This window comes from Malus sylvestris, chromosome 9 (genome assembly GCF_916048215.2).
Source record: "Malus sylvestris chromosome 9, drMalSylv7.2, whole genome shotgun sequence".
In the NCBI taxonomy this organism is placed as follows: Eukaryota; Viridiplantae; Streptophyta; class Magnoliopsida; order Rosales; family Rosaceae; genus Malus; species Malus sylvestris.
The window spans coordinates 20,807,139-20,828,077 of NC_062268.1; the positions used below are offsets into that span (position 1 = coordinate 20,807,139).

The window sequence follows — 20,939 nt, forward strand, 5'->3', positions numbered from 1 at the left end:
AGCAATATTCTCAATTCGCTGCGAATGAAGATGCTTGGGGTTATCAAGGCCATAGCCAATCATGGGACAACATGTTTTCCAACGCTTACAATTTGGATTGGAGAGATTATTCAGATTACATAAAACCTCAACAATTTCAACAAGATGGATAATTGCAGCAAGAAGAGGAGTTCCATTCAAGACCTATGCAGCCATCATAACCTCATATACAATATGCTCAATCAAACTCAGGTTCGTCAATAGATTATGATCGAATTTTTGATGAAATAAATTCTTTGGTGCAAGGCTCACAAAATCAAACCAAGGAGGCTCAACAAGATGGATATTGGCAGCAATATGATGAGTTTTATTTAACACCTATGCAGCCACCACAGCTTCCTTTACAACAATTCCAATCAAATTCATGTATGTCCACAGATAGTGATCAAAATTTTCAATTACTAACCTCTTTGGTGCAGGGGCAGCAAAATCAAAATGAAACAATGCTCAATCAAACTAAGGAGATGAGCGAATTGAAAAATCAACTTGGAGAGATTATGGAGTTCATGGCACAAATACAAGAGCAAAGTGAACTCTCCAACTCAACTATTGAAAATTTGAAGGAAGATTTTGAAATCCATGATGCTATCACTTTAGGAAGTGCTATGGAGGTTGGAGGTGAACCCAAGACATCCAAACCAAGCCAAAACATGGATGAACAATTGATGCTTAAAGAAGAGGAGAAGAACAAGGCCACGGCAAGGGAAGAACCACCCTTGCCGTAGCCCCATATGCTCTCTATGCCGTCCACTACAACCAAGGTAAGCCTAAATTCAATTCGTCTTGACCTCGTTTCACCAAATGTCCTTATTCCTTGCAGGATCAAGCAATCCAAGAAAGAAGAGGGTGAGAAAGGCATATTTGAAACCTTTCCAAAGAATCAAGAGCAAGAAGTGGATGGGAATGTCTAGAATTCATCAAAGAAGATACACATGAGACGAAAAATCCTAAAGAAGTTGGATTTTATGACACGAGACAAGTCATAACTCTCAAAACACCAAATCTGGCCAAGTCTCATATCCCTGCAACCTTCAAAGATGTGGTGTTCGTAATTGAGTTTGTGTCAGAGCAAGTAAGTAAGCCATCTTCTCCAACTTCGATTTTATTTTATACTAACTTGCTAATTTTGATGATTTAGGCACCTACACTAGAATTCAAACCATTGCCAGATCACGTCAAGTATCACCTTCCATTTAAGGATCAATTCCATGCTATAGGCCCTATCCAAGCTTAGAAGGAAGTTTCGTCCGGCTGGAAGATGTTAAAGCAAGCACTTCTTGGGAGATATGCAAGGTATTTTTACATTCATTTTCATGAAAAAAAAAAGGAACATTAAGCAGAAAATACAAGAGGGAGCCTTCACAAAGGTTGCTTAGGAGAAGTCTCAGTAGTTAGAGGAGTATCAGCAGTCGGCAGAGCCACAAAAGGAGGAGGTATCAGAGGTTGATCATTTGGAGCTTCACTAAACGGTACAACCCTAGAAGACGAAGGCAAATGCTGTTGAAACAAACCCACAAACCTCTAATGATCAAGTAAAATCTGACCATCAGATTCCTACATTTGGTCAATTTTCCTCTTCATGTTTGTAACATAGTTATGTGCAAGCTTGTGCAACTGTTTATTCTCATGCTTGAGCCCTCTAATCTCCTGTTTGAGACTCATCACTTCAGCCGCCAATGATTCAACTTGACGAGTTCGAGCAAATAGACGTTGTGCCATATTAGACACAGAACCTGCACACTGCACACTGAGAGCCAGAGAATCCTTAACAGCCAACTCATCACACTGTTTGGAAAGCAGTCTGTTATCTTTGGGAGTGACAAGGTTTCAGGCCACCACCGCAGCGGTCATATCATTCTTCATCACCGAATCCCCAACGGTAAGAGAACGAGTAAGGGATATGAAGGATGGGCGCCATATGTTGTCTGGAGATGGCATGGCTGCCTCTTCACCAAGGTTCAAGTCAAAACGATGGTCGGAGGAATCAGACATTTTCAAAGGTGTTGAAGAAAGAAAAGGTCGGACAAGTCAAGATCGTAGAAGTGCAAGAAGTGAGTTTCTACAGGCAGAAATTCAAGTGTGCTTTGAAACGTACTGCATGCCTCTATAAAAACCAGCACTCGACAAGATTTCAGAGATCGAAGAGGCGAGCTCAAAAATCGAAAAGGCCAATTCAAAAATCGAAAAGGCACTAGCTTTTTCAAAAGCTAGGCTTGCTCAGAAACCACAGGCTAATCTTCTTTTCCAGATTTGTCCGCACTTGTCACATGCAACCTCTGCACTCGACGGAGCTCAGAACTTGAAAAGGCGAGCTCAGAACTCAAAGAGGCAAGCTCAGAAATCAAATAGGCATCTGTTTTTCCAGACGTGTCAGCATCTGTTACATGCACACTCAGCTTTGCGAAAATCAAAGGCAGTTTGTCGAAGCGCCAATTCCAGATATCGAAGAGGCACTTACTTTTCCAGACGTGTCAGCGCCTGTCACATACACACTCAGCTTTGCGGAAATCATGGGCAGTTTGTCGAAGCGCCGATTCTAGATATTGAAAAGACACTTACTTTTCCAGACGTGTCAGCGCCTATCACATGCACACTCAGCCTTGCAGAAATTACGAGCAATCTGTCGAAGATTTCTTGTGAAGTAGAAGGCATGTGAAGTTTATTATTAAATCATCCAACGGTTGCCGACAAGAGTGAAAGAATAGTACCGGTTATTAATTCCTATAAATGTCAACCTTCACCCTCAATTGCAAGGCAGACATACATAACCTTTCTTCATCTCCGAGAATGTCTTCCCAACGAAGCCTCTCGAGTCACTCAGTGTTCCTTATTCCTTGGGGTACCTCTGCAAACAACTTATCCAAAGCAAAAGTATTTCATATCATGAAGGTTGAAAGCAAGAGTATCTCATATCATGCTTTCTCCCTGTCCTTCTCTTTGTCGTTGCTTTCATCTACGGGACAAGGAGAAAGAGAGCAATCAGCTAGCACTTGGTATCAATCTTCCGATTTGGAACCGACTGCCTGGAACCCCTTCCTGATTGCTTACCTAGCCTTGCTCTCGAGTACTCATCTTCAACATCTTATGCTTCATCTTCGTTTACCACATATGCCTGGGGAACAGATAAGGGAAGTGAAAATGATACCTCGAAACATGTGGAGACAATGTGCTAATTCATCCTCAGCTAGGGACAAGGAGAAAGAAAGCAAATGGTGGGCACTTGGGAAGATTGAAGAAAGAATCAGACCATCACCTCTACCTCGTGCCTGCCTGCCGTGCAGAAGAAACAAGCAGAGAAGAATGCAGACTGCACAATCAAATTAACCCAGTAGAAGGAGTCTGATTTGAAACCAAGGAACTTTGATATTCCTCGCTCAGAATTACAAACCAGTTCGAGATCAAAGCTGTGGAAAGTCGCCAAGATCATCTATCTCCAAAACCAAATTTGCATTCTTAAACTCTACTCTGTCTGGTTTTTACTTTACCATACTTGTCATGTTTATTCGTTGTTTGTTTGTTTGCTTGTTTTTGTGTGAGTTTAGGCTTGAAACATTGAGGACAATGTTTGATTTATGTGTGGAGGGGGTAACCAAGTTGTTTTGCATGAAATTTGTAGGAGTTTATCACCCATTACTTCTAGTGTTGTTCCTTGTTGTTTTTAAGTGTTTTTTAAGCTGTTTCGGAGTGTTTTAGTGTGTTTTGACATAAAAATCCAAAAATCTCATAAAAATTTGAAAAAAAATTGTTTTGAAAAACCCAAAAAGAGTTGTTTTTGTGTGTTTATTTGTGTCTTAGGGTACCTTCCAACACAATGATAAGGATTTGGTTTTTAATTACATGACTGTTAAAGAGAGTTATAAACATGGATGAAAATTTGATTTACTCTTTGGTGTATACTTGGTTGTGGTTATAATTTATGAATTCACATGCAATCATAAAGGAAAAATCAATTTTTGTAACATGCTTGAATGAAGGAATTCAAATGAACGCTACAACCTTGTGAGACTTGAGCCTAAACGTTTATTTGGAGAGTTAATAATCTGTGCATCATTGTTTTCTAAAGTCGTTGCATGATCTCATTATTCTTTGCTTTGTTGCTACTTAGAAGGCGTTTCATCATTTAGTTCCAAATGCTAAAACTCATGCCTATTTCATTCAAAGCATGCTATTGATTTGCATAACACATATTCAAGATGAAGTTGTGTAGTGACCACCAAAGCCAAATTGCCGTGCCCCTATTTCATTATGTATTTAAGTTTAACCCCGTTGAGCCTTGTTAAGCCTATGTTCTTTGTTAACCCACATTATCCTTACCTAGCCTAGGTTTAGGACCATCCATACCCTTATTCTTAAAGCATAGTAAAACATGACTTAAAATGAACTCTTTTTTTATCAATGTATTGCAGAGAGCAAGTGTGGGGGAAATGATTCTTGTGTGTGTGTGTGTGTGTGCCAAAATCCTTAATAAGGCATGGGTAGAAAAGAAAAAAAAAGAATTGAAAAAGTATGAAAAAGACCTCTAAAGTGTTGTTCGTTAAAGAAAGGGTCCAAAACATTGAATTCGGTCCTAAGTGTTGCATGAATCTTCCCTTTGTATTTAAAAGTTGATTATGCATTCTAAAGTGATTTCCAAGTGTCTATTTCATTGCTTTGCTTGCTATCGCTTTAAAAACGTTTGTTATCCTTATCCTTTCTTTGTTAGCCATTATCCCCAAGCCCTGTTACAACCCTTGACTTCAATCTTGAGTGATGTGTGTTTCAATTTGTGGAGTTCGAAATTGGTATGAGCATATGGTGTCACTGGTTCTCGAATCTAAGTAGTAGCATTCCATTCATGAGATCATATCTAAACATGCTTAATAACTCCAGAAAATTGCTTTCTTTGTTATAACATATGTGAGTCCTAGTCTTTCGTGTTTACATCAATCTTCTCACATATACTAGTGTAGGGTGTGTAGTCAGAAAATGTGTGTGAAAATAGAGAGTATCTTGTAAGGAATTGAGCAAATTCTCTAAGGCATGTTACTACATTCAAAACATTGTTTTAATTGGTTAATTGTGAACTAGTAAGTGGTGACTGTGATTAAGTATGTGCTCAAGTGTAAAGATGACCAAAATTTGTGGGAATGATGATTTTTAACATGTCATGTTTCATTAAAAATCCCTGAGGCAAATGTTGGAAGATCTAGGTTGTGTTTTGTTTGTTTCGTTTCTTTTGTTTTGCTCGAGGACTAGCAAAAGCTAAGTGTGAGGGAATTTGATAGGAGCATATTTATGCGACTGGGTTAGCTTGTTCTCATGCATTTATGTTGTTATTTCTTAGTTAATTATGTATTTTATTCTATTTTTGTGTGTTTGTAGGTCCATAGGCCTTATAAAGCAATAAGATGCATTTTGGAGCAGTTTTGGGCTTGGAATGAATAGCACATGCATTGAGCAAGGTGGATAGACAAAATTGAAGACTAAAGAGGCTAAGAATGTGTTAAAGAGAAAGAAGAATTAATGTAAAAAGGACAAAGAGCTCAGCCACAAAGGGGTGTCACTCCACCATTCACCTCTCCATCATTTCAGATTTCATGCATCATTACATTAAATCATTGCACTCAATTGCTACACCATTCCTTGTTCCTTCCATCATTTCAGATTTCATGCATCATTGCACTCAATTGCTACACCACTCCATGTTCCCCTCCATTGCCATGCACTTCCTCTATAAAGGGAAGTGTGTGTAACATAAATGGAGTTCATACTTGGTTAGATCATTCACTCCCATTTCAACACAACCTTCATCCAAACACATCCATTCCTATATACAAACAAACCTTCAAACACTCACCAACACCTTGTGCTGTAGCAAAGGAAGGGAAGGAAAGTGGTTGGACGTGCTTGCTGTCCAACTTGGATCGTTTGAGCGTTTAGGTGTTTTCTTTCTTTTGTTTCTAATGTTTAAATTCATTTCCTTTCGTTTTGTTGTAAATATGAGTGGCTAAACCCTTCTTGGCTAGGGGTGATTTCAAAGCCATGATTATGTGTGCAATATAATTTGATAAATTCTAGTTACGAACTCTTGAATCGTGAATGCAATTGGCTTAACTATTTGATTGATAACTTATTTGTATTTGTTAATTAAGGATCGACACTTAATTAGCATGCATAAATCCGTTGCTAGAATATAAGGAAGTTTCACATAATCGTTACAAACTTATATTCACATGTAGTGAAGGTCGCTTATAAACGATCGCGTTAAGTTCAATTCCTAGCATGAGTGACATGATGTCATAGTTGCAAATGCTTTGTCAATGCTTATGATTTTCATTAAACGTAATGATCTTTGATAGTATCTCTATTATGATGTCATGTAGGGAACTTTTGAAGAATGTTTTGGGTTGTCAAATGATGTCATCCAATCCTATAAAACAAGGAAAATCTGAGAGTTAACTAGTGATGTCACGGTTAATTTGGAGCATTGTCGTTCATAATTCAATGAAGTACTAACTAGAAATCGAGTTGTTTGCATACATATCATGTGTGGAGAAAAAGCCTCTAGCTATCCCATCCATCATTTCTCAAATTTGTTTTACAATCTATCTAGTTTTTCATACTTGTTTGTTTGTTTCAACTTCGTCCAAAACTCAATCCCCCTTTACTTTATGTGTCTAATTAGTTAGAATTTGTATTAATTTGTGTTTTTAAATGTTTTGATTCAAGTAAAAGTCAATTTTCGTCCAAAGTCATTCCTAGTGTCTAATTTAAGTTTATTTAGTTGTTTTTAAGCTGTTTTGAGTATTTTAAGTTTGCTTTGAGTCTTGTGAGTCTTGTTAAGTATTTTTAAGTTTATTTTTATATTTTTGAGTCAGTTTAGAGGTTATTAGCATGCCCTCATAATCCCCCGTCCAGAACGATCCCTACTTATACTTCTACTACAGTTGTCAAAAGAGGGTTAAATTTGTGTGTTAATTTAATTTTCACATCAACATGCGCAGCCACGCGCCTGGCACGCTGGACAGAAACCCTAACGACGTGAGGGAATATTCCTTAAAGATACCTGACGCCGTTAGAATATTCCATCAACTTTGACTCCGGCGAACCAAAGTTGACGGAGTCCGGCGCCTGCACCGTTGCAAGTGCCAGATTTTGGAAAATGTTCTAAGCTTAATTTCTCACTCATATCTCAATCAAAATCCATGAACTTTGAACCAAAATGAAGTTTAGGACGAAGGGAACAATTCCTTACCACTTTTAGGTCTTAAATCTACCGAAAATTCGTCGGAAAAAGTCACGATAATCCCGCCACCCTACAACTCACTAAATCCGAGTGTTTCTACGTCAAAATTACTCCAAAATTAACCCAAAGTACTAGAAAAGCAAGAATAAAACCTTTCTAAGTCTTAAAACTACCTGAAACCAACGCGATCATGACAAGTGAATAGTGCTCCTCATCAGAGCTTTTAGTTCCAGAAGCCCTCACGTCCCACCAAGGGTATAGTTGAGTTCATATGGTTACAAGGAAGGTGATGATGGCATTTACAAACTCAATCTATGCATGAAAAAGTAGATTTGAGAGATTGTCCGTACAATTGTACTGAAATGGAAGAAAACTTGAGAGGGAAGGAGAGAGAAAGGGTCAACAGGTTGATGTGTGTGTGTGAGCGTGTGGTCCAAGTTGCACCCAACCAAAAACAAGGAAAAATTGAGTTCTAATTGGGTCCAAACAATTAGGACTTAACATATTTGGTCCACATCCAAAACTTAAACCGCACATCACCACACAACACTCAAGGGTTAGACTAGCTCAAAGAAAGTTACAACAAGGACATGAGAAAAGAGGACGGAGTATTCAGTGTCGAAACAATGTAGAAACTCAAAAAAAGGTGTGGAGGATGGGTTGTGTACAGAAGACGCAATTGCATTTAAGAAAATCATCTAGTTTCATTGTATGCATTGTGGGGATCGTGGCGCTTCTATGTCTGGTAACCGCTACAACTATGTGAAAGGGTGGACAGTTTGATTTATCTAAATTTCTCTTGTTTTTATTTATAAACTTTTATTTTTTATTTTTTTTTACAATGGAAAGTTAGAATATGATGAAATAGTTGTGGGATAATTAATCTAACTATAAACATATTAGGTTTCTTTTTTATTTTATATTTTTATTCAATTACTGAAAGCAGTTTGAAAACTGCAGAATCTCCCACAATCCCACATTTCTTTCCAATTTTTTTTTTCATTTTTTGGATTGAATTTTTTAGTCAATCTCTCACCTTATGTATTTTATCTACTTTTTTTATTTATTTTTAAATGAAGATCAGTTAGCAATCACTTACCCATTTCGTGGACTCTTGACCAGTATTGGTTTTAAATTCCCTTTTCTTTTTTCTTTTTCTTTTTTTATTTATTTTGTTTTCCAATACAGTTTTTTGTTGAGATATGGTTTTTTACCAATTTGTCTTTGTTTTTTTGAATGTTGTGGGTTTTGATTGTGAAGGAAACAAATGGGCATTTTTAGCGTTATGGAAAACTTCACCAAACTGGGGCTCTTCTTATATAGATATAGATTAAAAAAAAATTTTGATACCTATAATAGTCATTTGCACTAAAAAAAAAGTAAATAAAATGCATAATTTCCATTTCACAAGCGGTACATAGATAGAAACTTCCCCTATCAAAAATTTAAAAAAAAGAAAAGAAAAAAAAGAAGTAAAATCCTAACAGCTTCGAGGTCTTATTTTACTCTTTCGGTCTCTCTTTGCTTCTCCTTCACAGTAGGGTTGCAGCAGATAAATAAACGCCACCATTTTCTTCCTCTCCTCTCCTTTCTCTCTCTGTGTGAACGCAGCTCATCACCGCCGACCGCCGCACTCCCGGAAGCCTCTCCGGGCCCTCTAGTACGTGAGGCCCTTCTTCTTCGTCTGCAACAATGGGTGCCTCACTCCCCCCCAAAGAGGCCAACCTCTTCAAGCTCATCGTCGTAAGCTCCGATGCCGCTCGTTATCTTACTGCTTATCACTAGGATCCAATTTTTTTTTCACTTGTTCTCACTAACACAATCCAGAAGATGAAAAGAAGCAAAACCCTAGATTTTCTGTGCGATTCTGTGCTTTGCTTGTATACTGTATTCTATATTGCTCAGGAATTAGAGAACTTTGGTAAATTGTAGTAATTGGGCCTCTTTCAGATTGATGTCAGGGTTTTTGAGCTAAATGAATGGTTAAGTCTACTGGGTATTCTGCAATTTCATCAGCTTCGTTGATTTTTTTGTCTTTCGTCTGTAAGGAAGCATTACAGTTTAGGTTTTGTTTGTTTTGTTTGGTTTTAGTGAATGTAAAGCTTATTACTTTGGTACTGCTTCGGTTAAAGGATTGAGTTTTCAAGTAGAAGAAAACGATTGGGAAGTGAAATTTTGTGGGTAGTGATTATTATAAACAAATCAATAAGTAAGAAAAATTAATTTGAAATAACTTACCATCTCTGGTAATTTGTTGCACCACGGTAGTACATTCTTAATTGAGAACTGTATAATGTGCACTACAAAGCTCTGTGCTGACCCTGATTGTTAACGTAAAGTTGGTTAAATATTGTCTATCCATATGGTGCTGGTTCTAATCCCGGATAGTTAATATGGAATGCAAGCATTTTACAGAAACTTTAACTGAGGTTTACGTTATCACGACTGCTCTGCACACAGTTAACCTCTGGGTTTGTTTTGTGGCCAATAACAAAAAACCCTCATATAATTTCACCTTTTCATTTCCATCGTATGAGCTGTCTTGGTAGAAGAAAGAGATACATCCAGAAAGTTTCTAGTAAATTTTGTTTTGGTCGAATTTAGTATTCAAGTTATTATCGCAGGATTACTTTTTTTCACCTGCTGGCTTTTCTACTTTATATATGATTACGATACTGGGTCTTGTTATTTAGCCTGTTGTTATTATTAATATGGTGATAATAATTGGCAGTATGATCTGTATCTCTTGTAATTAACTTATCACACATTGTTAGTGGCTGAAGTCTCTGTGCTACAACTAATTTAAACCTCTTTTTTCTTGTTTACATCATTGTAGAAATCATATGAAACTAAACAATATAAGAAGGGACTGAAGGCAGCAGATGCCATATTGAAAAAGTTTCCAGACCATGGAGGTATGCTTACAGCCTTTACTAAATGTGTTGTTTAATTTAAAAGTGCTTGTCTTTTGGCCCAACTAAATGATCTGTTTTGTTTTCTTACTGAGACAGTTCCGTGAATTTAATGTTTTAATTCAAATATGCTCAACTTACATAAAGTTTATCTGATAGTCTACCGAAAATGCTTTTATGTACCCCACTGAATATTATGTCTCATTGTCATTGGTAGTAGATGATTTCTTATTTAGACATTCTCATTGATTTGTTTAATGCGTTATACGGGAATTAGTGAACACTGAAAAGAAAAGCCCTGGGTTCACGAATCCAGAAGGACAGGTGATATTGAAGAATCCTGTTCTGAAAAGAAAAAGAACCAGTACAACTTAAATGCAAGAAATATATGAAACTATGGGATGATAGAAGTTCTTGAGCTCAAAAGATGATTGCTTATCAACAAAATACTTTATTATCTATCCCATATGTCCAATTACTTGGGACTAGGATGATTAGCACTTCTCAGAAAATTAGATTGATAATGAAATCATGATGCTGGTGATATAATCATTGTCGCTCTCTTCCTGAGGGTATGGATGTCATTAGTTAGGTTGTTGATTTTGTAGTATCTCTCCGTTGTTAAAATGTATAGTTTTGGAATATATGATACTGTAGTTTGGATTTGACTATATATTTGAGCCTTTATTTCTGTGAAGTATGTGGCTCATGAAACTGTGAAGATATTGGAGACGGTGTTCAGTTTAGCGCTTTTTTTTTTTTTTTGTGTTTTGTGTTTTGTGTTTTGCTATTGTTTGTTTTTACTGGAGCTATGCTATTTTACTTATCCACCCAAAAGTTTCCTTTGTTTTTTTCCCCATTTTGCTGTGGTTTCCTTTTGAACGCTCATACTTATGATTGTTTCTTAAGGCAAGCCGAAAAAAACCCAGTTGTTTCTTGAGTTCTTAGTTGATTATACTTGCTGTTTTTCTTTATGGTAGAATGATATTGAACTTTAATGTAAATATACTAATTTTTGTGTCAGTAAAATACTTTCTGTTTCCCATCCCTAATAAAAGAAAATATCTAATTTATGGAATCATGCTACCCTTTCAGAAACTTTATCAATGAAGGGATTAACATTAAATTGCATGGACCGCAAATCTGAAGCATATGAACTTGTCCGGATAGGACTCAAGGTGAGGATGTTGTTTCAATTCTTCTTTTACTTTATATTGTTTTGTGGATATATCCTAATTACTCTGTAATTTATGGGACTTACCTTTATGTCTTCCTTTACCCAGAATGACCTCAAAAGTCATGTTTGCTGGCATGTTTATGGTCTTCTTTACCGGTCAGACAGAGAATACAGGGAGGCAATAAAATGCTACAGAAATGCTCTGAGGATAGATCCAGACAATATTGAAATACTACGGGATCTGTCACTCCTACAGGTATACATTAGATGTCACTTAAAGCTTAGAATCAAGTAAATGCCTTTGTTGAATTTTTCTTATCAACTTGCATGCAACAAGAAGATAGTGTTGCCTAAAAACATAAAATGGCCATTGTCACTTATCGATGTTTGACATGGGTGCATGCTTTACATTTTCTAACCTACTGATTGCAACATGTTTTGTCATTTGAAATTGAGATGTTATAAGTCAAGAGTGTCTTTGCATGATATTGATGATTTTTCCTGTGTTCTCTCATTATACCAGTATTGGAGGTTAATGCCTATCTGGAAAAGTAATAGGATGCATTATGGTGTACCCTGTAATGGTTGTTTGGATCCATTGAGATTTTATTTGCCAAAATATATGCAGGAACGACTGACTATTATAAAGTAAGACTTGTGAAAAATTAACATGAGGTTTTATATAAAGAGTGACTTTGAGTTTTGGATGGCTGAGAGGAGAGAATGTTTCCAAATCTTGTGACCTCATTGCTTTAATAAGTTGTGAATTAAACTTGGCATAACAATGATAAGTTTTTGACATATTATCTTGTGTGAGTAGAAAGCGTAATGCATAAATAGAGGGCTGAACATTTTTGACACAAATTCAAGGGTGGTGCAAACTGAAGTCAATGTCGGAAATGGCTAAACAGCACACATCAGTTTGGCTGCCACTGGAAAGATGGTCCACAGTTGATTTTGTATTGGCTATCTGCCGTTGCCTAAATTAATATTCTTTATCCAGTTAAAAAAAAAATATATTTAATATTCTTTATGGGTCTCTGAACTTGACCACAAAAGGGGATTGTGCTACATTTCATTAAGGACTAATTTCACCTGTATGATATACGGACCGGAAATCCTCATCGTTTGCAATTTGGTGCACTTGTTTAGGAAGTGGGACGATAAGGACATGCGTATTTTTAACTTATGGAGATACCAATTACTATATATATGTATGTATATGTGTACTATGAATCATAAATAAGTTTATACTTGCCGCTTGGGGTCCATCAGACTTGTAGAAAAGAGAATTTATAAGAAAATATTTTGATCGCTAGTATACATTTGCATTAATTCTCAAGTTCGTCAGGGTTTTTCTGCTTAACATATACATTTCACCTGTGTCGCTAGTTTGTTGGTTACTGATATGATGCTTTCGTTAATTTTTACTTTTTCTATTGTGCTATCTACAACAATCTTGGAATTTTTTTTTTAATTTGGTTTATTTATATGCAAATTTCAAGCAGCTACTGATGCATTTACCCATCTTGTTACAGGCTCAAATGCGGGATTTGACTGGTTTTGTTGAGACAAGACAGCAACTTCTGACTTTGAAACCAAATCATCGCATGAATTGGATTGGCTTTGCTGTTTCCCATCATTTAAATTCAAAGTATGAATCATAACTTTTGAATTTTTTTTTTAAATTTTGCAGTAAGTAGTACACAAAAAATTAATTTGTTATCTTTTAGTGCTTTAAAAGCTGTTGAAATCCTGGAAGCATATGAAGGGACTCTTGAAGATGATTACCCTCCAGATAATGAGCGTTGTGAGCATGGGGAGATGCTTTTATATAAGGTATTTTTCACTGATGCTTTTTCTATAGGTTCATCTCCTCTCTGCTGTACGAAATGGAAAAGGCCTGTAAAAACAGGAACTGTAAGTCCATGTGAGAATTGTCTATGCCCTGCAGAGGGGTATGCTTCCAGTATTGGGGGCCTGTACATTCAACTGTATGGATCAAATGAATGTACCTCTCCTTTTCTATTAAATGAGGAGGATTCGTGCTCTTTAATATAAATATCTTGGTTCTACCTCTTGTACTTCTACTTTTAATTTTAAGTTGGGTTTCAAACTGTCAACATATGATGAGATCAATTTTGGTTTGAAATAAATTGATTTTACATAGGTGCTTAAGTAATTTGTGTAAGTGTCTTATATTAGCTATATTTGATGAATATATTTTGGAGTTTGGATAAGCCATGGAAAGACTCAAAAGAGCTTAAATGGCTGAAATTGGAAGATAAAGTTGGGGTTTGTTAGGTCAAGTTTTGATCACTACTGAGTACTTAGCTACTATACGACAAGGAAAAAAAGACTTCTAATTTGAAATGACTTTCTATTCACGGGTAACGGTATCATCAAAAGGACGTGTTTCATAATAATTGTAACCTTTCAATCATCATTCTTTTTTAATGACACTTTAATTATTATTTTTAATGTAATGCTTTCTATAGATCTTTCTAAAGAATGATTTTAAGTGATTTGAGAAACTGTTTTTTTGGTTGTCGTAAATGGTGCCATTGCTCAAGGTAGGAATAACTCAATTTGGCAAATTTCCTTCTGCATAATCATGCCTAGTTCTTTATAACTCTGCCAGCATGACTCCATTAGCTTGTTATTGTACCAGATTTGTACTTTCATGCAAAATTTATGGTATTTTTAGTGGCTACCTCATAAGTTTTTGATCATTGTATGTGAATGTCTCTAGATTTCGTTGTTGGAGGAATGTAGCTTAATTGAGAGAGCTCTTGAGGAGTTGCACAAGAAAGAGTCGAGAATTGTAAGTGTGTATTTCAATTTTTTCTGGTCAATCGGGTTGTTTAATTTCATGCTTTGAATATTAGTGGCTTCTGGTTCTAACCATTCTTTGTTGATTTTTTTTTTCTAGGTTGATAAGTTAGACTATAAAGAGCAAGAGGTTTCTCTTTTGGTGAAGCTTGGTCACCTAGAAGAAGGTGCTAAATTGTATAGGGTATTGCTTTCCATGAATCCCGACAACTATGGGTAATGTCCATTTTCCACTTACCATGTTTGCATTTTTTAAACCATTTATAGGTCCTAAATTTCATTTTAGATGTTTGGACAAGGTGCAAGAATTTTATTGGATGAACGATATGTGCTTATTTTGAGTTGGGATTCTTGAGAACAGTAGTTGGAGTTTTATGTTATTTTTAAACCTTAGAATTGCTTATCCTATGCTATCCTAGACAAAAACTTTATTGATTAAGCAAGTTAAATCAGTTTTGTCCAACAAAAAAAAAAAAAAATGTAAATCAGTCAAATTTGTATCAAAGTTACTTGGGTTGGTATTATAAAATGTTGACTCCTGGTGGAATATTCCCAATCCCAAGTACCCAAACAGAGTGGAAACAACGAGACTATGGTGTGATTCCTCATGCCTATTGACTTTGTAAACACTGAACTGGTTCCATTCTCCTTCCCACTAAACATGTCCTTAATCAATGGTGCGTGACCTTGGTTATCTCAAGATTGTGTTCATTTTTTCTGCTTTAGTTTTTTTTTTTTTTCTAATGTTGTTGACTAAGTTTTTGGTTGGAAAGTATTACTATGTATAATGTAATCTTTCTTTACACATTTCCTATTGTTTAAGGTGAGTTTAATTAGTTGCTTTTTCAATGGCCAGATATTATCAAGGCCTGCAAAAATGTCTTGGGCTGTATGCAGAGAATGGCCAGTATTCCCCTGATGAAATCAAACGCTTGGATACCTTGTACAAATCCCTTGCGCAGAAATACAATTGGTCGTCTGCCGTTAAGGTAGCATACTTTCTATTGATGTTTATAGTGCTATTTCTTTTTTCCTCAGTTAATTTTTTATTTATCTATACTATCTTAGCATTCCCACATATTCAGGGGTGCGATGTTTGTTTAATTGCATGATTATTTTCTCTCTACTGTCTTAACTTTCTTTGTTTCCTGTTTTGTTCAATCAGAGAATTCCACTTGATTTCTTACAAGGTGACAAATTTCGAGAAGCAGCAGATAATTATATCAGGCCTCTCCTTACTAAGGTATCTATGGTCATATGTATGCAGTTCTTATCGGACTACCCAGTTTTGGAGTTTAAATTTTGACTAATCTTTTTTGTGTTTCTAGGGAGTTCCTTCATTATTCTCCGATCTTTCTCCTCTGTATGATCACCCTGGAAAGGTTAGTCTAATCATTTGTATTATGGTTTGAATATTTTGAGCAGGTTGTGGGAAGTAGATGATGGTATTGGGATTATTAACTCTTTGGGTTTGAAATTTTTATTTTGGGAACTCTTATCCAGGCAGACATTCTGGAACAACTTATTCTTGAGTTGGAACATTCTGTTTGTACGACTGGTCGATACCCTGGGAGGTAATACGCAACTGTAATTATGATATTGTGAAATTATGATTTAGGTATAAACCATATCATCTGGCTTAGCATTACAACATCATTATTGTCGTATACCTCCTTGCTGAGTGTGAAAAGCTACAACGGGTGGATTGGTTTTTAGACTCTAAATATTATTCTCTTCTGGTACTAACTACTTACTATTTTTATAAAAAAAATATTATTATCCATTTAAATTTGTTTTTTTTTTTTGGTGCCTTGGAGTTCTTTTAGTATTTGTTTATGCTTATGTGCTTTTGCTTTTTGTCTTGAATACAGGGAAGATAAGGAGCCCCCTTCGACACTTTTGTGGGCCTTGTTTTTGTTGGCTCAGGTTGACTGTAATTTATGGGTTTTTTCTATCTTTGGTGCTTCTGCACCTTCAATTCTTATTGCTTTGAATTCACATATACTTATAGCTTTTGTACTGATGCAGCATTATGATAGACGAGGTCAATATGACATGGCTCTATCTAAAATTGATGAGGCCATACAGCACACTCCAACTGTGATTGATTTATACTCTGCAAAGGTTGGTTTGAACCACCCGTCTGTGTGCTTTTGCTGTTTATTGCTGTCTTCTGGTTTCACCAGCTGTGGCTTTAAATAATTGTTTTCTGAGGTGTTCCTATTCTCTTTATTCTCTGTGATGTTTGCGAGGGAAGTATAACAGGCAGTTCAAATGGTGGCGTTGTCTAGATAGTCTATTTTAGTAATCTACATATAACAATGAAAATTAATGCATATTTTTGTTTCTTTCGGAGTTATTTGAGTTGTGAATGAGGTGCGAAAATGAGATTCAGTGCTTAGATAAAAAGCCTTGATAAGTTCTAACACATGCCATATTGAAAAGGTCAACTGTAGGTGCTGTATTCTGGTAAGTTCTTATATGAGTCGTTGGAAGGCATTGAATAAAATTCTTACCCCCTGTATATTGGGGGGCCCAGAAGTTTCGAGACCACAAGCAAGGCCTTACGCAGACTGTTTAAATTTTATTCTTGGGCTGCTGCTGTATTTTTGATTATTTATATTTTGTATTAACGTCAGTTCACTCTTAAGGATTACCTTAATTTAAACTATCCAAATTAGTATCCTTGGGTAATACTGTTTCTCATTGTATTCTATCTTTAACTTGCACAAAAAAGTAATGGATCATTTAAGTTGAACAATGTTTTACATGTTTAGTTGGAAAGCTTTGTTTGTGTCAATAACTAGTTTTGTCTCGCCTCCTGTTCACAGAGTCGGGTTTTGAAGCATGCTGGTGATTTGCCTGCTGCTGCTGCACTGGCAGATGAAGCTAGATGCATGGATCTTGCAGATCGTTATATAAATAGTGACTGCGTTAAGCGTATGCTGCAGGCTGATCAGGTTTTGGATCTCACCTTTCGTGACCTTTTCTCTTTGTTCTGTTAATAGGAAAATATTTTGTAGAAAAAGGAACATAGCAAGAGAGAGAGGAGGGGGGGGGGGGTGTGAGGGGAATGGACATAGGGTCCATTTGAACCAAATCACCTAAAACAAAACAAGTAATGCCACACTTATATAAAAAACAAACGATATAGGGGAGCCATACTTAGTAGGCATTTTTATCGTAGAAATTGTTGAATTGTGTTGCCCTTTCTATATAGCTTCTCTTAATACTGAGCCTGTTTTCTACATGTTTTTTCCCCTCCTTTTCAAGGTTCCTTTGGCAGATAGAACTGCTGTATTGTTCACAAAAGATGGTGATCAGCACAATAACCTTCATGATATGCAGTGCATGTGGTTTGTATCAATTTTCTCTGGGACCATTTACTGCTTGCATGAAATAACATTTTTGGTCAGGAACTCTTAGTATTCCATACTTTGTCCTTTTGAAGGTATGAACTTGCTTCTGGTGAGAGTTATTTCCGCCAAGGTGATCTTGGACGAGCCTTGAAAAGATTTTTAGGTGTGGAGAAGCACTATGCTGATATTACAGAAGATCAGTTTGACTTCCATTCTTATTGCTTAAGGAAAATGACGCTGCGGGCCTATGTTGAAATGCTTAAATTTCAAGATCGGTTGCATTCACATGCATATTTTCACAAAGCAGCGGTTGGTGCAATCAGGTGAAGTAGAATTAATGGTTTGCAGTTTTCATATAATTTTTCCATGTCACAACTGCATCCAAAATTTGATGTTATTTACGCCTTATAGAATTTGTTGGTTTGTAGTCTGTCATTCACTTTGAAATAGAATAATATGCAGTACTTTAATTCTTGGCCCATGTTCATATTCGTGGTTATTGAATTTGACATGCAGATGCTATTTGAAGCTGTATGATACTCCTTTGAAATCTACATCCGAAGAAGATGATGAGATGTCTAAGTTGCCCTCTTCTCAGAAAAAGAAGCTGAGGCAAAAACAGAGAAAGGCAGAAGCACGAGCTAAGAAGGTATTGTATTTTCTTTGTGTAGCTTGTGGTTGTCATTGTTGTCTTCCCCATCCTAACACTCAGCATTCTTTTTAGGAGGCAGAGGGGAAAAATGAAGAATCTAATGCAGGTGGTGTTTCTAAGTCTGGGAAACGACATGTAAAGCCTGTCGACCCTGATCCGCATGGGGAGAAGTTGTTGCAGGTTATTTTTGTTTCCCAATTGCTTCTTACCCCTAAGCTTCATATTTCTAACTGCTATGCAGGCATCTTTAGATTTCACTTTATACTGCTGTGACATAGTAAATGGCGTTATTCTCCCTCTTACATTTGTACATATTTGCTCAGGTTGAGGATCCCATGTTAGAAGCTACTAAGTACTTGAAACTGCTTCAGAAGAACTCGCCCGAGTCCTTGGAGACACACTTGCTTTCTTTTGAAGTAAATATGAGGAAGCAGAAGATTTTGCTTGCCTTTCAGGTAACATTGAGCAAGATGTTTCTCATTTATTTTTGTTTACTTGAAGCACTCCCATTTTGTTTTATGGTTGGAAGAGTTCGAATTTTAGTATCCAAGATATCTGTCACAAACAACTGGAAAATAGTACTTAGAATTTATACTTGTTAGTTTACCATCTATCACAAAGTGCTTCTGCCAGCAATAGAAATTCATTATTGCTAGTTAAATCACTTTGTATTTTGGAAGTTACTTGACCTGTTTTGCATAAATCATTCTTATGATTTGGACAACAATTTTACTCATATTTTGTAAATTTTCTTTTGGCTGTAGGCTTTGAAGCAGCTTCTGAGGTTAAATGCTGAACACCCAGACTCACATCGCTCCTTGGTACGTCATACATCATGTCTCGCTTGTTTGTATGTGTACATATATGTTGTGATTCTTTTAGAGGCCCTTATTGCAAGACTTAATATGTTAACAGATTAAATTCTTCCATAAAGTGGCTTCAATGCCAGCTCCTGTGACTGATAGTGAGAAACTCATTTGGAGTGTCTTGGAAGCTGAGCGCCCAATGATCAGGTTTTCTTTGAATGTGCACTTTGTTCTCTCTCTCTCTCTCTCCGCTGTATGTGTTTGACACCAAACTCACTTACTGGAGATCTGTTCTATTCTCTCTGTAGTCAATTGCAGAATAAATCTTTGGTGGAGGCAAACAAGAATTTCTTGGAGAAACATCAAGGTGACTTTTAAGATTGCCCTTTAAACGATAAACGCTTAAGCCATTGTTTGAATTGTTTACTTATGTCATCCTTTCTTTGTTCGTCTTTTCAGATTCTTTGATGCATAGAGCTGCAGTTGCAGAAATGCTATATGCTCTGGAACCTCACAAGAAATCTGAGGCTATTAAATTAATAGAAGAGTCGACCAACAATATGGTTCCCAAGTAATGCCCTGATCCATTTTATGAATTTCTTTGAAAATTGAAAATCGGTGTACTTTCTTTAAAAGTAATTATTGTAAATCTTTGCATGTATCATTAGAAATGGAGCACTTGGACCTGTCGGAGAGTGGACACTGAAAGATTGTATTACTGTCAGCAAACTCCTTGAAACAATTGTTGGTGACCCTACGGCTGCTTTGAGTAAGTAGTTTAGCTAAAGTGTATTTTGTTCCTTCCGTACACTTATTCATGGTCAACCTTCCTTTCGTACTCAATAAAATAATAAAAGCAATTTTACATATTGGTGCTGGCATTTTAGCCAATTTATGGTATATATAAGAAGTTGGGTTACTTCTCACAAAATTGAAGATATTGGTATCAAATAGCACATTGGATTGCTCCAGTTCATCTCACTCAAGTTTAAATTGTTTGTTTTGAAAATTTGTTACCTATACTCGTCATCTTATGCTTTTCTGAGTTGAATCTCGTCCTGGTAGGAATCCATGTTACAAAGATACTTTATAGTTGGGAAATAGTCGGAATTTGTATTGCTTTATGTGTATTAAGAGCGCTTCATTCGATGCAAATTGACATAATTCAGTAATATGCTATTTGATTCCTTTGTAGGATGGAAAGGGCGATGTGCCGGGTACTTCCCTTACTCAACATACTTTGAAGGTAAATGTAGCTCTGCTGTACCCAACTCAGCATACAACCAAAAGGGAAGGGCGAAACATTCGGAAGAGCATCCAAGTGCAGATTCCATTGCAGTAAATGGAAAATTAGAGGCCTTCAAAGGCCTCAGTGTCCAATCATGAAGTTGAATAGAAACTTTAACTAAAGAAACATGCAACTTTGCGGTGTTTGATTGACAAATCACAAAGCCAAGCTGCAGGTCAAAAACGTATGCGTGGGGATATTAGGTTGCAGCTCTTTTGAGATAACTATACGGAGGTTTTGTGCATGTTATGGTTTGCTTTAAGATGAGGTTTTCTTGAAAATGTGTATAATCTACTTTGTATTGTGCCTCTAGGGTTGATTTTTCTTTCTTAATTTTGAACCTGCTCACATTTTGGTGAGTATGTTAGTTGAGTCTGCTTCTTGGTAGGTGCGACTACGCCCGAGCTTACAAATAGGTCAGGGAGGAGCTACAAAATATCATTTTTTCAGCGATGGGCTTAGAGCCGGTCGGAATAGATGCCGGAGCAATGTTGTACTTTTCCCATTTTATTTCCTTTCATCACTATGTATAAACACTAATTTATTTGAAATTTTTTGCCATGGACATCACTTCAAATCAACGCGTTGGTAGCGAACCAATTTTATGTATATTTTTCCAATCGAGCTTATGGTGTGTGATGCTTTCCGA

The 20,939-nt window shown here is 36.4% G+C and overlaps 1 protein-coding gene across 1 annotated transcript; it reads left to right on the top strand.

Moving 5' to 3' along the window:
- The first annotated feature begins 8,769 nt into the window (after positions 1–8,769).
- On the top strand, positions 8,770–20,899 carry LOC126634045 (N-terminal acetyltransferase A complex auxiliary subunit NAA15-like). The gene is made up of 26 exons (XM_050304531.1): positions 8,770–9,007; positions 10,101–10,179; positions 11,272–11,354; positions 11,460–11,609; positions 12,892–13,007; positions 13,087–13,192; positions 14,106–14,177; positions 14,286–14,401; positions 15,042–15,174; positions 15,351–15,428; positions 15,514–15,567; positions 15,689–15,759; positions 16,057–16,111; positions 16,214–16,309; positions 17,017–17,145; positions 17,459–17,541; positions 17,637–17,867; positions 18,061–18,193; positions 18,269–18,376; positions 18,520–18,651; positions 18,961–19,017; positions 19,112–19,209; positions 19,311–19,369; positions 19,462–19,573; positions 19,671–19,771; positions 20,198–20,899. Exons 1-26 carry the CDS (start codon positions 8,957–8,959, stop codon positions 20,386–20,388), a joined length of 2,694 nt encoding a protein of 897 aa, XP_050160488.1. The 5' UTR covers positions 8,770–8,956; the 3' UTR covers positions 20,389–20,899.
- The last annotated feature ends 40 nt before the right edge of the window (positions 20,900–20,939 follow it).